Source organism: Coloeus monedula (genome assembly GCF_965178545.1).
Source record: "Coloeus monedula genome assembly, chromosome: 17".
Taxonomy (NCBI): Eukaryota; Metazoa; Chordata; class Aves; order Passeriformes; family Corvidae; genus Coloeus; species Coloeus monedula.
Window position 1 is genome coordinate 6660534 of NC_138797.1, and position 14099 is coordinate 6674632.

Here is a 14099-nt window from a genome sequence, read left to right on the forward strand (position 1 = left end):
CCAGCCTCATACTCTGCCCGAGCCTGAGCTTTGTCCTCCAGGCACAAGCGCTGTGTTGTCTCCTCAGCCCGTTCCCAAAAGGCCTTTAACCTGCTGCTCCCCCCGCTAAGGTATTCGGACACACATCCAACACGTGTTGCAGCCATTTTTGGATTCTCTTAAGCCTCTTGCTGAGATTTCTTTGTGTTTTCTTTGGCTCTGAAGTGATTTCAGGCTTGGAGGCACAACAGTAGAGAATTACCAGCAAGGAGCTGTGCCTCCGGAACCAAGGACGGGAGCCGTGCTCTGCCTGCTCTGGAAATCCCCCGCTCACCCCGCTTGGGGGCACGCAGCACTTTTAAAAATAGCAGGTTACCCATCACAGCAAAGCTCTGCTAGGACAATTCACCGAGACAGAGGACATGGGGCACCTCTCCAGGGTGAGAGGGAAGCTTGACGCAACTTTCCATCAGCCGAGCCAGCACCAGGAGGGTTTGTATGAGCCCCTGAGGCCCCCGGAGCTCAGGCTGTTTTATCCTGCAGCCATCACCCGTTGGGAAAATCCTTCACTTGTCTCACACAGCAGCTGACTGAAGGCAAAAAGAGGAAAGCTGCTCGTCTGACACAAATCCATCCTGCTTCCTCTACCTGGCAGGCAGCTTGTAACAGGGGTTCCTCTGACACCACTCCCCCTCCCCAACAGAAACACGGGGCTTCCCCCAACAGGGAGCACAAGGGCATTCCAAACCTACACAGAGCCGGTCACAGGCAGTGCTGGGCTCTACCGGTGTGAGCTACAGAACTATGGAGAGGGGACATCAGGCATAGGAGCACCTCCCTCCCATCCTCCCCAGCTCCACTTCCCCCACTGAGCTACACAGGGCTGCTTTAAAAAGCAGTGGTGGGAGAAAAAAAGCTCAAGCCCTTGGTCTTTCTGGGTTTCTGACGTGACAGCGACGGCAGCAGCCGGGCACACGTGGGGACTCAGCCCTGAGGCACCGGCAGCAGCGCTGCGGCAGCAGAGCTCACACAGCCAGCCCGAGGATGGCTCTCACCGCTGCTGTCTGCCCATGATGGATGAGGGCATAAACCTTTCAAGGATGCATTTAATTAAGCTTGAAAAAGAGCCGGAAGGTGCACACGAAGCAGCTGGCGGTGCAGCTCCTCTACTGCCTCTGCCGGGCACATGGTGCCTCCAGGAACTCTCACCTGGGGCAGGACACAAGGGACCCCCAGAGCCCCAAGGAAGAGCCCCGGGCTGTGGGGGCGGGACCCAGGCACCGCCTGCCTCGTCCAGGAGCAGGGGCACCACAGCCAAACGCTGCAGAGTACTGATCCAGAGTGCTGATCCAGCCCAGCACCCATCGGCTCGGATTTCTGGCAGGCTACGTCCATGCTCGCAGACTGCGCCAGACGAGACACTGTTCTCCTGCAGCTGGCACCATGTCAGCAGCGGCTCCGGACCGGCCGTCCTGGCAGTGACACGATGGCACTGCCTGCCCCGACCTGCACTGCGGGCCGGCTTGGTCTGAGTGGCCCCGGATCCGGGTGGGATGCAGAGCCCTGGTCCCCCTGACCCCGTGGGTCCCTTCCACAGGGACCCAGAGCCAGAGTCAGCCCAGCACGGCCCAGCCCCAGCAGCGCACAGGCGCAACACAGCTGCCTTTATTCCAGAAAAGAGACGGGATAGAGCCGTTCTCAATGGAGCACTGCAACATGAGAAAATATCAGTGGGAACAAGGAGCCACCTGAGGGTTTGTTAAAGCCATCACCACGGAACAGAGGCCAAGCCCAGGCCATGCACAGCTGAGCTCAGCTGGAGGATGTGGAACAGCACTGCGATCAGCAGTGCTACAGGGAGCTGGGACAGCAGCAAGGTCCGAGTGCATCCCTGCAGGAAATGCTGTGGCATCAGAAGGTGCCAGCAATGCCCCACTGCCTGCAGTGCTCTGGGAGCGCCCAGTGAGGCCAGAGCAGCCCCCCAGAGCTGTGTACCCCAAGCGTGGGAGCCGGAGGTGCTGCCAGCAGCCAGATCGGGTGCCCGTCGCCATCTGCAGTGAGGGGAAGCCATCCCGGGGGACAGAATTTGGTGAGCGAGAGCCCATCAGAAGGTGGCTACTGCTCAGACGCAGAGCTGCCATCCAAAGAGGCAAGTTCGGCTTCAAGGAACAAACGGACAGTAGGTGCCGTTGCCCGCCAGAGACCGAGGGGGAAAATGCTCAGCAGCCTGAGGCTGGTCCGCCACTGGGGCCGAACGCGGCAAGGCCCCGGGCCTCGAAGGGAAGGGGATGGGCGGCCCCAGCCCCCATCAGCAGAGGCATGCCGGTTTCAGCGCCCACCGCGGGCTGAGGAACGGGAGCCGGAGCGCCGGGGCTGCACGGCCCACCCGAGGTGCGAACCTCGGGTGGGGGAACGCGCTACCGGGTCGGGTCGGGTCGGGTCGAGCCGAGCCCGGCCGGGCCGGGCGGGAAACGGAGGGAGCGGAGAGAACGGTGCGACCGCACCGACCACTCCAGCCCCGCTCCCAGCCCAGCCCAGCCCCGCGGCCACTTCCGCCTTCCCGTCACGTGACCAGCGCAACCCGGCGCGACGCCGACGCTCAGGGCCCGGGCGCCGCTTCCTGACGCCATGACGCACGGTCTCACCACCGCCGACCCTTCCGCGGGGAAAGTAGTCCCCGGCGGGGCGCCGAGGCCTCTCCCCTCCCGCGGGGGGCGGGCGGGGCCGGAAGGCGCCTGAGGCGGCGGCCGGGGCGAGGAGTGTGTCTCCGCCACGGCGAGCGCTGCAGGCGGAGCAGGGCCTGGGCGGCGGTAAGTAGTCCCGGCGCGGGGCCAGCGCGGCCGTATCGCTGCGCGGCAAGAGGGCGGGGGGGCATGGCGGCCGCCGTGGTGCCGGCTCCGGCGGGGGCGTGGCGGAGCCGCGGCAGGCCGGGTGAGGGCGCGGGTCGGCGGGCGGGCGGCGGCGGCGAGACCCCCTTGCCCCGGCGTGGCGGCGTCTCCCCCGCCCCGGCGGCAGCGGGGCCGCCCCGTCGTGTGCGCGCGCGCGGAGGCGGCGGGGGGGACCCCGCGGCAAGATGGCGGCCGAGCGCCGGGCGGGGCCGCGGGGCATGACGGGACCGGGGGCGCCAGGTGGCGCCGGGACCCCCGTGAGGGTTCTCGGGACCCCCGGGAATGGGCCCGCGGCGGCTCCGGGGCCCCGAGCCCGCCCAGCCCGGACCCCCGCGGTGGAGTGGGACAGCGGGAAGCGGGCGGCGGCCCTGACGGCGGCGGTCTTCCCGCAGGTCGAGCGTAGCGGGCCCCGGCAGGGCGGGCATGGAGGAAAATGCGGTGGAGAGCAGCAGCGACGCGACCCCGCAGGCGGCGCGGGAGGAGCCCACCGAAAGCGGGCTGGGCGTCGGGAGCTCGGAGGCCGTGTCAGCGGACAGCAGCGATGCCGCCGCGGGGTCCGGGCTTCTCTCCCGGGCCGATGACTCCGGCGTGGGGCAGAGCTCCGACAGCAGCGGGGCCTCCTTGGTAGGCGCTGGTGGGAAGGATGGGGTGGCAGGGAGGGCAGCCGTTGTTCTGCTTCCTGGGGGTTTCTGTAGACATTTCTGACGATCTGAGCTCTGCTGCCTCGGCAGACACTGTTATACCTCTGGTCCGGCATCTGCTTGTCAGTCTGAGGAGCAGAACTCCCCTTCGTAGCAAGAGCAGCCCTGGAGGTCCAGGTTTTTTGTCAGTACCAAAAGACTTGCTCTGATGCCTTTCCTGGGAGTTTTGCAGTGATACGCCTGGTCGTTTGCATAAGGTGGTTGCCCCAAGGGCTTGGCCTGGCAAAGATGTTTCACCTGAGCTCTTCTGGACTCTTTTTATCTGCCAGGAAGAGGTCTCAGAAAGCAGCTCCAGCACAGATGCCATTCCAAGGATTTACCTGCCAGACTCATCCTCTATTGCCCAATCCACCTTGGTCTCCAGCGTCTCCACTGTGAGCCAGTCCGTCATGGTGTCAGAGTCCCCACAAGTCCTGGTCCACTCCAGTGTCGTCACCGATGGAGCCACAGTTGTGTCAGACTCCACTGCATCCACCTCCTCAGACCTGGGTTCTGCCATTGACAAAATCATTGAGTCCACAATCGGGCCTGACATCATCCAGAGTGAGTGTGTGCTCCCATGTGGAGATGGCTTGGTGGGCTGGGGAGGGACCTCAGGAGGTGGGGGAAATATGGACATGGAATCATTACGGCTGGAAGAAACCTCTAAGATCATTGAGTCCAACTAGTCAGCAGGGTTTTCTCTTCATGCCTTGCTGCAGTGACTGGAGGGTTTGGTGAGGAGCCTGTGTTGCTGGACAGCCTTCCTTCTGTCCAGCTGCTCCTTCAGGCCAGGGCAGGCTCCATCCCCAGAGCCAGACCCTCCTCACACCTTACGGCTTCTGTCTGAACTCTGAGAGCCCCAGGGAGCCCCAGTGACTGTACAGCCCCTGAATCTGGCAGTCACCACTCTGCTCTCCTCTCCCTGCCAGGCTGCATCGCCGTGACCAGCGCAGAGGATGGAAGGGCAGAGACCACGCAGTACCTCATTCTACAAGGCCCCGATGATGGTGAGGGAGCTCCCTGGGCTGTCCATGGTGGCCAGCTCTGCCTCTGAGCCTTGTGCCACTTGAGTGTGGCCTGGAGCGGGTGTCCCAGCTGCATCAGCCATGGTGCCTGTACCACAGTCCTGTTGGGAGCCTGTTCCTGAGCTTGTGTTCAGCCCTGTGCCCCTGTACGGATGCAGCCTTTGATGCAGGTGAGGGTCTGCCGCTTGGTTGAGCGGGTTTTGGCATTTCAGGTGCCCCCATGGTGTCCCAGATGGCCACTTCTGCTCTAGCCAATAGCTTGGCGATAGAAGGTGTTGCTGATGGACCTACCTCCACGTGCCTTGACCAGCCCGGCCCTTCAGAGCCTTCTGAGCAGTTGGAAGTGCTGGAGCTGCCTGCACAGCCAGACCGAGCCCAAGAGGCAGATGGTGGGGAGGAGCTGGACCAGCCAGACTTGGAGACCCTGGAAGAGATGATGGAAGTGGTGGTGGTGCAGCAGTTCAAGTGCAAGATGTGTCAGTACAAGAGTGTCTCTAAGAAAACACTGATTAACCACATGAAAGAGCGTCACTTCCAGCCAGGTGTGTGCCAAGGGCTGAGGGAAATTCATCTCACTGCAGATAGGCTCTGCTCTCTCCAGGGGAGAAACAAGAGAGGAGCTGGAGCATAAGGGTCTTTTCTGGCACACAGTCTGGTAAAGAGCTTTCACCCTCTTCTCTGTGGCAGTGGGTTCAGCTCTGGCTTTGAAGAAAGGACGACCACGAAAAGTGGGAGCTGCTCCAAAGACTGAGGATGAGGTCCCAGAAGAAGAAGATGATGATATTATGGATGCTGGTGCTATTGATGATCCTGAAGGTAGGACTTGCCATCCCCACATCTTACGTAGCTTAGTCTTTTCCCAGTCTCTGATGTTTTGTGTCACTTGCCTGCAGAGGACAGTGACTACAACCCAGCTGAGGATGAGCCCCGGGGGCGACAGCCCAAGTACGGCCGCACTGTCCCCACATCCAGCGAGGAGAGGCCACGTCGACGCCCAGGGAGACCCCGCAAGCTGCTTCGTCTGGAGGATATGCCTCAGGACATGCTGGAAGGTGAGGGAGGCAGGAGGCAGCAGCCCCGTTCAGAGGTGGAGCAGGGAGTGGCACACAAGCTCCTGGAGCCACAGCGGGAATCTGACGGAGCTGTGCTGTGTTCTGTGGAACAGGAGGGGAGGTGGAGCCCTTGGTGACGTCCCAAAGCACACCAAACCAGGAGCTGCAGAACTCAGAAGCAGCCAGTTCCTCCAGCATGGAGAATGGGACTGGTGAGAGCCTGGCAGAGCCCAGTATCAGCCAGTCCGACTCAGAGAACAAGGACCCTTCCTCCAACACTGGTGCTGAGGAGGCAGATGTCATCCCCCGGCGGCGCGGGCGGCCCTCGCGCCGCTTCCTGGGCAAGAAATACCGCAAGTACATGGGGCACAGGTGAGGGGTGTGCTGGGCCCTCTGGCCTGTGCCCAGGGCCGGTCCAGCCCGTTTGCCACCGCAGCTCTGAGCCCTGTTCCCATTTCTGCAGGTATTACTACAAGTCCCCCAAGCCCCTGATGCGGCCCTACCTGTGTCGGATCTGTGGCTCGCGGTTCCTCACACACGATGACCTGCGCTTCCATGTCAACTCACACGAGGCCAATGACCCGCAGCTCTTCAAGTGTCTTCAGTGCAGCTACCGCTCCCGGCGCTGGTCCTCCCTCAAGGTGAGCTTCATCTGCCCTGCCCCGAACCTACAAGGTGCCTGGTAGCCCCTGGTTTCATGGCCGTGTTCTGCCTCTCACAGGAGCACATGTTCAACCATGTGGGCAGCAAGCCCTACAAGTGCGAGGAGTGCAATTATACCAGCGTGTACAAGAAGGATGTCATTCGGCACTCCACAGTGCACAGCCGGGACAGGTGAGGGCAGCACAGTCCTAGGGACTGAACAGCACTGACACTGTTCTTCCTGCCCTGGGAGGGTGGCCGTGACTGCCCCGTCCCCTGACCCTTTCCAAAATGGAGAGTTTTGGCATCTAGGTATAAGGCAGCTTGGACTTAGGGTGTAGGTGACACAAGGGGCTTTTCTTACTTATTTTTCAGGAAGAAGAGAGCTGATCCGGTGAGTTTGAATACTCTGTTGGCTTGAATCTCAGCACTGTTATATGGGAAGAGGCACATCTGGGTCTTCCACAAAACCTCGGTGCCTCGTTGAGGGCATTGTTCCTGGATCTCTTGAGGAAAGACAACCCAGGTCCTGCAGTGGGGAGAGGGTAAAGAAACTGGTGACCTCATCCAGGTGATCTCATCTTTATGCTCTCCATCCAGCCACCAAAGCTGAACTCCTTCCCGTGCCCCGTCTGCAACCGTGTCTACCCCATGCAGAAGAGGCTTACGCAGCACATGAAGACACACAGTACAGAGAAACCACACATGTGTGACAAGGTGAGGGGGACACAGCCTGGGGAGGGGCTGGCAGTGGGTGAGGCAGGGCAGGAGGTGAGCGCTGCTTTGCTTTCTTTCACCACAGTGCGGGAAGTCCTTTAAGAAGCGTTACACCTTCAAGATGCACCTGCTGACGCACATCCAGGCCATCGCCAACCGCAGGTAGGAGCCCAGCATGCCTAGGCAGAGCCCGTGTCCCACTCCCCTTCAGCACGTGTGACAGGAGGCTTTGTCCTGGCAGGTTCAAGTGTGAGTTCTGTGACTATGTCTGCGAGGACAAGAAGGTGCTGCTCAACCATCAGCTGTCGCACATGAACGACAAGCCCTACAAGTGCAGCGTCTGCAAGTATTCCACCTTCCGGGAGGACTTCCTGGTCTCGCACATGGCAGTCAAGCACACAGGTGAGAGGAGCTGTTTGACCGATACCCTGCATCCCCCGTTCTCCCAGAGACAGTCAGAGTCTGCCTGCTCTCTCTGCCATCCCCTGGGAACCCTCTGCCTGACTCCCCGTCCCGGGCCCTGCAGGAGGGAAACCGTTCGCTTGCGAGTTCTGTCACTTCACCACCAAGCACAAGAAGAATCTGCGCCTGCACGTGCAGTGCCGCCACGCCGACTCCTTCGAGGAGTGGGCACAGAGGCACCCCGAGGAGCCGCCCTGCCGCCGCCGCCCCTTCTTCACCCTGCAGCAGATCGAGGAGCTGAAGCAGCAGCACAGCCAGGTGCAGGCGCCGGCTGAGCCAGAGGCCAGCCCACCGGTGAGTGCCGTGCCTGGCCCCAGCTCCTCCTGGTGCTCACTGCCCACTGTGCTGTCAGCTCCCTCTCTCACACAGGCACCTCTTGGCCCCATCACCTGCCACACGGTCCAGGCTGTCGCAGGTGCAGAGCCCTCTGTTCTCTCGCAGGGTTCCCTGGAAGGGGCCACCATCATCTATGAACAAGGTGAGTGAGCTCTTGGGAAGGGGGTGGGATGGGGAGGATATTAGTGAGCTCCTGCCTGACCCTCCCTATCCAACCCCCTAGATGTGGCTGGATCAGCAGAGCTGGCCACGCAGACGGCCCTGGATCTCCTGCTGAACATGAGCGCCCAGCGGGAGCTGGCCGCCGGCTCACTGCAGGTGGGCAGGGTCAAGGGAAGCCAGGCCTGCTGGGGGCTGGCACAGGGAGGCTTCCCAGCCCTGTTTTGTTGCAGGGGTGTCTTGCAGAGCTTTGCCCCCTTGGCTGAGCTGCTGTATTGCACAGGTGGCAGTGGTGAAGCCAGATGACCCAGAAGAGACACCAGGCCCCTGTGAGCTGCAGACACAGGAGGAGGAGGCAAAGGTGGACTCCAAGGAACAGCAGCAAAAGTTGGTGATGCTGCACATGGCAGAGCCCAGGCAGACACTTGTGCAGGAGGCTTATGGGGAAGCAAGCCTGAGTGGCTCAGAGCTGCAGCAGATCACCATCCCCTTCAGCGGAACAGCAGAGTACAGCATCATCGCACCCATCAGTGAGGAGATCCAGGCTCCCACCACGCTGTACAGGTCAGCTGTGTGGGAGGAGTGGGGAGGTGGAGGCACTTCTGGCGTCCAGTGAGGAGGCTTTAGTGGTGAGGAGGAGGAGGCAGATCCTCCCTGACCCTGTGCTCTCCAGCAGTGAGGAGGAGAGCCCTGTGGAGACCTCCCACGCAGTCGTGGTGAGTGGAGCTGTGATGACAGAGGAGGCTCTGAAGGACCATAGCAATCACTACATCATGTCATCTGGTGTCCCAGGGAGCCAGTTCCAGACCATGGAGGTAAGGATCTGAGCCTTCTCCCCATCCCGAGCAGCAGTGTGAGCAGGTGTGACTGGTGTTTCTCTTGCAGCCCCTCAGTGGGGATGCTGCCTTTTCCTCACCCGCGGAGGGCCAGGAGGCACAGCCCACCAGCGTCAAGTGGCCCCTGGTGCAGTGTGTCGCCAGGCAGCTCCAGAAGGACTCGTCTTTATCCCCAGCCTCTGAGGGGCAGGAAGTCTCATCCCCAAAGGTCAAGTGGCCTGCACTCCAAGGCATGGCCAAGAAGCTCACATGCAAGGTTTCCGCAGCCAAGAAGCTCTCATGCAAGATTTCCACAGCCAAAAAGTTTTCATGCAAGATTTGCACAGCCATGTTCACAGGGAGAGCAGAGATGGAGAGTCACAAGAGAGCCCACATTGGGCCCAGCACCTTCAAGTGTCCCGACTGTCCCTTCACTGCCACCCTCTGGCCAGAGGTCCGGGTAAGTTTCCTGGTGCAGAGCAGCCTTGGGAACAAGGGATTTGGAGAAACGGGGGTTTCTCACTCAGCACGTGTCCTCCTGCCCTAGAGCCACATGGTTCAGCATGCCAACCTCCGGCCACACAAGTGCCCCCACTGCAGCTTCGCCTCCAAGAACAAGAAGGACCTGCGCAGGCACATGCTGACCCACACCAACGAGAAGCCCTTCGCCTGCCAGGTCTGTGGGCAGAGGTGAGTGATGCAGCTGGGCTGTTCCTGCTTTGGGAAATCCCACAGAGCTCTACAAGGCTCAGGAGGAGATAGAATCTTGGCAGAGCTTCCCCAAACCTTCCCGAGAATCTGCCCATTAGAGGGGACAGTGCTCTTGGCAATGGTTCCTGCTGCAGGTGGACCCAGCTTTGTCTCCAAGGACCCTCTGCATGGGAGGGTTCAATCCCTGGGCACTGATGGGAACGTGCTGGAAGAGGGGACAGGCCATATTGTAGGATGTGCCTGTGCTGCCTGTAGCCTGCAGAGAGCACAGGGTCCTGTGCACACTCCACGTCACTCTGCCTCTCTGTAGGTTCAACCGTAATGGGCACCTCAAGTTCCACATGCAGCGTTTGCACAGCTCAGAGGGCAAAAGGCCAGGGCCAGCTGCTGCCCAGCAGACCATCATCCTGAACAGTGACGAGGACACCCTGGCCACCCTACACAGTAAGACATGTCCCTGGGACCAGGGCTGACCTGTGGGTGTCCTGCATCTGGAGCCCCATGTGGGATTCACCCAGCATGTGGGTCAGGTGGGGCTGAAGGGCCAGGAGGATTCTGCTGTGGTTGGGATTGCTGGTGGAGACAGAGACCAAGGGGCTGGGCACGGACAACTGTGTAGAACGAGGGGGCCTGTGTTCCCTCCAGGCAGATCCTGGTAGATCGGTGCATGTGGGAGCAGCTCACGCTGGAAGCAGAGTTCAGCATCTGACGTGGAGGGTGTTTTCTGCCCATAGTGGTTTAGTTCTGACCTTGTGTGAGCAGAGCCCAGAGACTACCCCGTGCTTTTCACTGGGCCAGGTGCCAGCCAGTGGCCACTGGGGAGCGGGGCCATTGGCAGCCCTGGCATGTCCCCAGCAGCATCCTCACCGGCTCTCTCTCTGTGTTGCAGCGGCTCTGCAGGCCGGCCAGGCCGTGCTGGCTCCCGAGCGGCTGCAGCAGGCTCTGGGGCAGGAGCACATCCTTGTCGCACAGGAACAGAGCGTCACCAGCCAGGTGAGTTGGGTCCCTCGGCCTCAACCTCCTGTCCTGTGTGGCCACTCCCCACACTGTGGGGGCCTCCTGGGGGGAATGTGGTCAGGCCCAGCCCCCCTGACCACACTGGGCACTTGCTGACATTGCAGGAGGAGGCAGCCTACATCCAGGAGATCACGACTGCTGATGGACAGACAGTACAGCACTTAGTGACTGCTGACAACCAGGTGAGGGGACATGGCCCATGGATGGGAGACTGCCCGGTGGGAAGAGCTGGCAGCAGTGGGGAGAGCAGGGCTCTGTAGAGAGAGACAAAGGCACTGGGGTGGTGACCTTTTTCTGGGTCTGAATTCCCATGTTTGCAGGTTCAGTACATTATTGCCCAGGAAGGCGTCCCACACTTGCTTCCCCAAGAGTATGTTGTTGTCCCAGAGGGACATCACATCCAGGTGAGCTTCAGAGTGTCTGTTCCCATCACATGGTGGGTGGGGCTCATGGGCTGTCATGTGTGAGGCTGGGCCCCTTCCTGCTCCCTCTTGCTCAGTCTGTTTGGGTCACAGCATTGTTGGGGGCCTGGACACCCACAGACCCTGCCGCAGCCTCACTGTTTGTCACCAGGTACAGGACGGTCAGATTACCCACATCCAGTACGAGCAGGGTGGCCAGTTCCTCCCAGAGTCGCAGGTAAGGAGCCACGTGTGGTGGTGGGAACTGGAGGGTGGGCCCTGAGCCTGCAGTTGGAGAGGGATATGTGAAATAGAGGGAGCTCGTGGGCTGGTGCCTGAGTGCAGCAACCGTGGCTGGAGCAGCTCCAGGAGGAGCCCTCCCCTCAGGGATTCCCTGTTTTCCCCTCTATAGATCCAGTACATGCCTGTGTCACCTGAGCAGCAGCTTATCACCCAGGCACAGCTGGAAGCAGCAGCACACTCAGCCGTCTCAGGTAGTAGCAGGGCCCTGTGCCAAAAGGGCTAGTCCTCCCAGGGTTTGGGGGTGCCAGTCTTGCCAGTGCTGTTGTTACTGTTGGCAGGGAGCCATGCAGCAGCCCTTAATGGGAGGGATGGGAAGACCAGGCTGGATCACTGTTTTGCTGCCAGTCATGGTGTCCAAGGGCAGACCTTTGCTGGTCCCAGCCTGTCAGTTCTGGAACAGGGTTAACTGGAGCCCCACATGGGCAGGAGGGCCTTTTGTCCCTTCCCCGGGGACAGGCGAGGAACATGGAGGGGAGCCCTGAGTAGCCACCAGCTCCCCCTGCCCTCGGTCCGAGGCAGCACTGACCCCCCCTCCCCTGCAGCAGTGGCGGATGCGGCGATGGCCCAGGCACAGGGCGTCTTCACCACCGAGGCAGCAGCCGAGCAGATCCAGCAGCTGCAGCCGGGCATCCACTACGATGTCATCACGCTGTCGGACTAGCACTGGGCCAGGGCCGCACTGTGCTGGGCAGGCGGCCGCACCGGCAGCAGCCGCCCCAGCCAGCAGTTGCCTTATTGTGCCCGGGCTGCGAAGGACACGCCTGAGCCACAGCGGCACAGACACGACCACGAACACGCTGCCGCTGGGCCCCGCGCCATGGGGGTCCTGCACATTCCCCCAGAGACTGCTCAGCAGCCACGGGGGCAGCCCTTGTGTGGACTGTCTCTTTGCCTGTTGCACTTGATGGTCTGAAATCCCTTTTCCTGAACGGTCTGTGTGGGCAGCCATGGATCACCATCTGCCCAGCACACGAGGATCCTGGGGAGGCCGTAGGGCTGGGCACAACTGTGTGATGCAATGTCACAGGTGAGGTGTGTGCAGCCACAGCCACTGCTCCTGCAGCCATGGGGCCAGTGCTCCTAGTGTGCCAGCAGCCAGCCCTCCTGTGGCATCTCCAGCCTGCAGGCAGGCAGCAGCAGGGCTCTGGACTGGAGGAACCTGAGGACGAGGTGGAAGATGCTCTATTTTTCTTCTGAAGAGAGATGGACTCTCATGTTGGTCCGTTGGTGGTTGTGGGAGGGGTTCAGCTGTGAGATTCTCGAGCTTTGACTGTGCTTATGAATAAAAAGGGATGGAGACCCGTGTGTGTGCCTGCCTGGGGGTCCAGACAGCAGGAGACAGGGATGGGATAGCCCAGCCTTCTCAGCCCAGGCCTGGGGCTGAGGCACAGGGGGCCTGGAGTCTAGCACTGCACTGGGCCGGTCGCTGCTGGCAGATGCCCTGGGCTATCAACTGCCTGCCGCCCGAGTGACCTTGACTCCTGGGAAGTGAGCCGGGCAGCTGGGACAGCGGTGGGCTTGGGGCTGGAGTCATGAAATTAATCGAGTGGTAAACAGCCTAAATCCCGTGTAACTCTGTCCCGAGCCACACAGCGCCCTCCTGAGCGGCTTGTCTGGGCCTATTTACATGCGATTATAACAGCTAATCGCAGAGTTTTAGTTCTCTGCTCCTGCATTAAACTGATTATCCGCGGAGGGGAAAAAGGCTGGGAACCACCCTGGCTCGGTGAAGAGCCTCTGTGACGCCTGAGCCCCGCGGCTGCGGGCCCGGGGCGGGGTGGTCTCTGCTGGGCTCTCCGTGCCTTCATGCAGGGTACGGCGTTGGCGCCGGGGCTGCTGTGGGACGTCCCCCCGACCACCAGGACAGTGGGGTGTGAGTGGCCCCGCACCTCCCCACAGTTGGCTGCGGCTGACGTGGCTCTCCCAGCTGTGCTCTGTCCTGGCCGTAGCTCTGTCCCGCTGCCTTCGCACCAGCCCTGCCCGCGCCCGGTAGTGCTGGTGCGCGGCTGTGCCTGCGCGGCTGCGGCTCGGTCGGTGTCCAGCTGTGTCCGCCCGCTGTGCCGGCGGCTGGCTGTGGCCCTCCCTCTCCAGCTGTGCTGTGCAGGGTCAGGGTGCTTCGCGCAATCCGCAGGCGCTTTCCTAGATTACAGCCCCATTATCTAATCAAGCAGATCCACGGTGCTGATTAGGGCTGGGGCTGGAGGAGTCCCGTGGGGACAAGGTTATGGGGCCACTGCGGGGCCGTGGCCAGGGCTGGTCCCAAACAGCAGCACCAGTGTCCTGGCTGGCTTGAGGCTTTCGCACCTGTGGCTGTCCAGAGCACAAGACTAGCCCACGGTAGGATGGATGGGACCAGAGCTCTGGCTGCTGCATGTTGGGAGCTCCAGTTGCTGCTGGGGCTCTGGCCACGGGGTAGCGCAGGGGCTTGAGACCTCTGGGCACTGGCACCTCAGCCCTGGGACCTTCTGCTGTCCCCAGGGCCTGCAGGGATCCAGGGATGTGGCCGGGCTCATTAGCACCGGTGACCTTCGCCTTCCTGTCCTGGCCAGCGCTAAGCGGGTTTGTTACATATTTAATATCCTGAGAGCGTTATTAGTCGGTATTTAACGACGGATACAACCTGTGGGATAATCCCAGTCTTAGCAGGGAGGCGTGGCAGCAGGACCAGGCGGCTCAGGGGGTCGCGGGCTCTCGGGGCCCCTTGCACAGCTGCCCACCACCGCCTTGCCCACCCTCTGCCCCCACTGTGCCAGCCACAGGAACCCCCCAGTGCCTGCAGGGATCCCCACTGTCCACGGGGCTGCAGGACCCTTCCTCTTCGCCACTGCTGCCGGGAATCCAGTGGCAGGCATGGCAGTGCTGGGGCTTGGGTGAGGACCTGGCCAAGCCAGAAGAGGAGCAGCAAGGGT

The 14099-nt window shown here is 61.5% G+C and overlaps 1 protein-coding gene across 3 annotated transcripts; it reads left to right on the top strand.

The window, feature by feature from the left end:
- The first annotated feature begins 2838 nt into the window (after positions 1-2838).
- Positions 2839-12489, top strand: ZNF335 (zinc finger protein 335). Of its 3 annotated transcripts, none has more exons than XM_082292931.1 (28): positions 2839-2910; positions 3260-3491; positions 3838-4111; positions 4480-4557; positions 4788-5117; positions 5263-5391; positions 5469-5627; positions 5741-5999; positions 6091-6268; positions 6349-6461; positions 6645-6663; positions 6870-6986; positions 7072-7148; positions 7228-7388; positions 7513-7742; positions 7818-7926; positions 8008-8102; positions 8227-8507; positions 8617-8758; positions 8829-9218; positions 9306-9448; positions 9780-9913; positions 10359-10462; positions 10591-10668; positions 10807-10890; positions 11060-11125; positions 11300-11381; positions 11733-12489. In XM_082292931.1, the coding sequence occupies exons 2-28, from the start codon at positions 3291-3293 to the stop codon at positions 11849-11851; spliced, it is 4152 nt and encodes a 1383-aa protein (XP_082149057.1). In that variant the 5' UTR covers positions 2839-2910; positions 3260-3290; the 3' UTR covers positions 11852-12489. The 3 variants fall into 3 exon arrangements, with proteins under 3 accessions (XP_082149057.1, XP_082149058.1, XP_082149059.1); XM_082292932.1 differs by having other exon boundaries at positions 8620-8758; XM_082292933.1 differs by having other exon boundaries at positions 5741-5984.
- The last annotated feature ends 1610 nt before the right edge of the window (positions 12490-14099 follow it).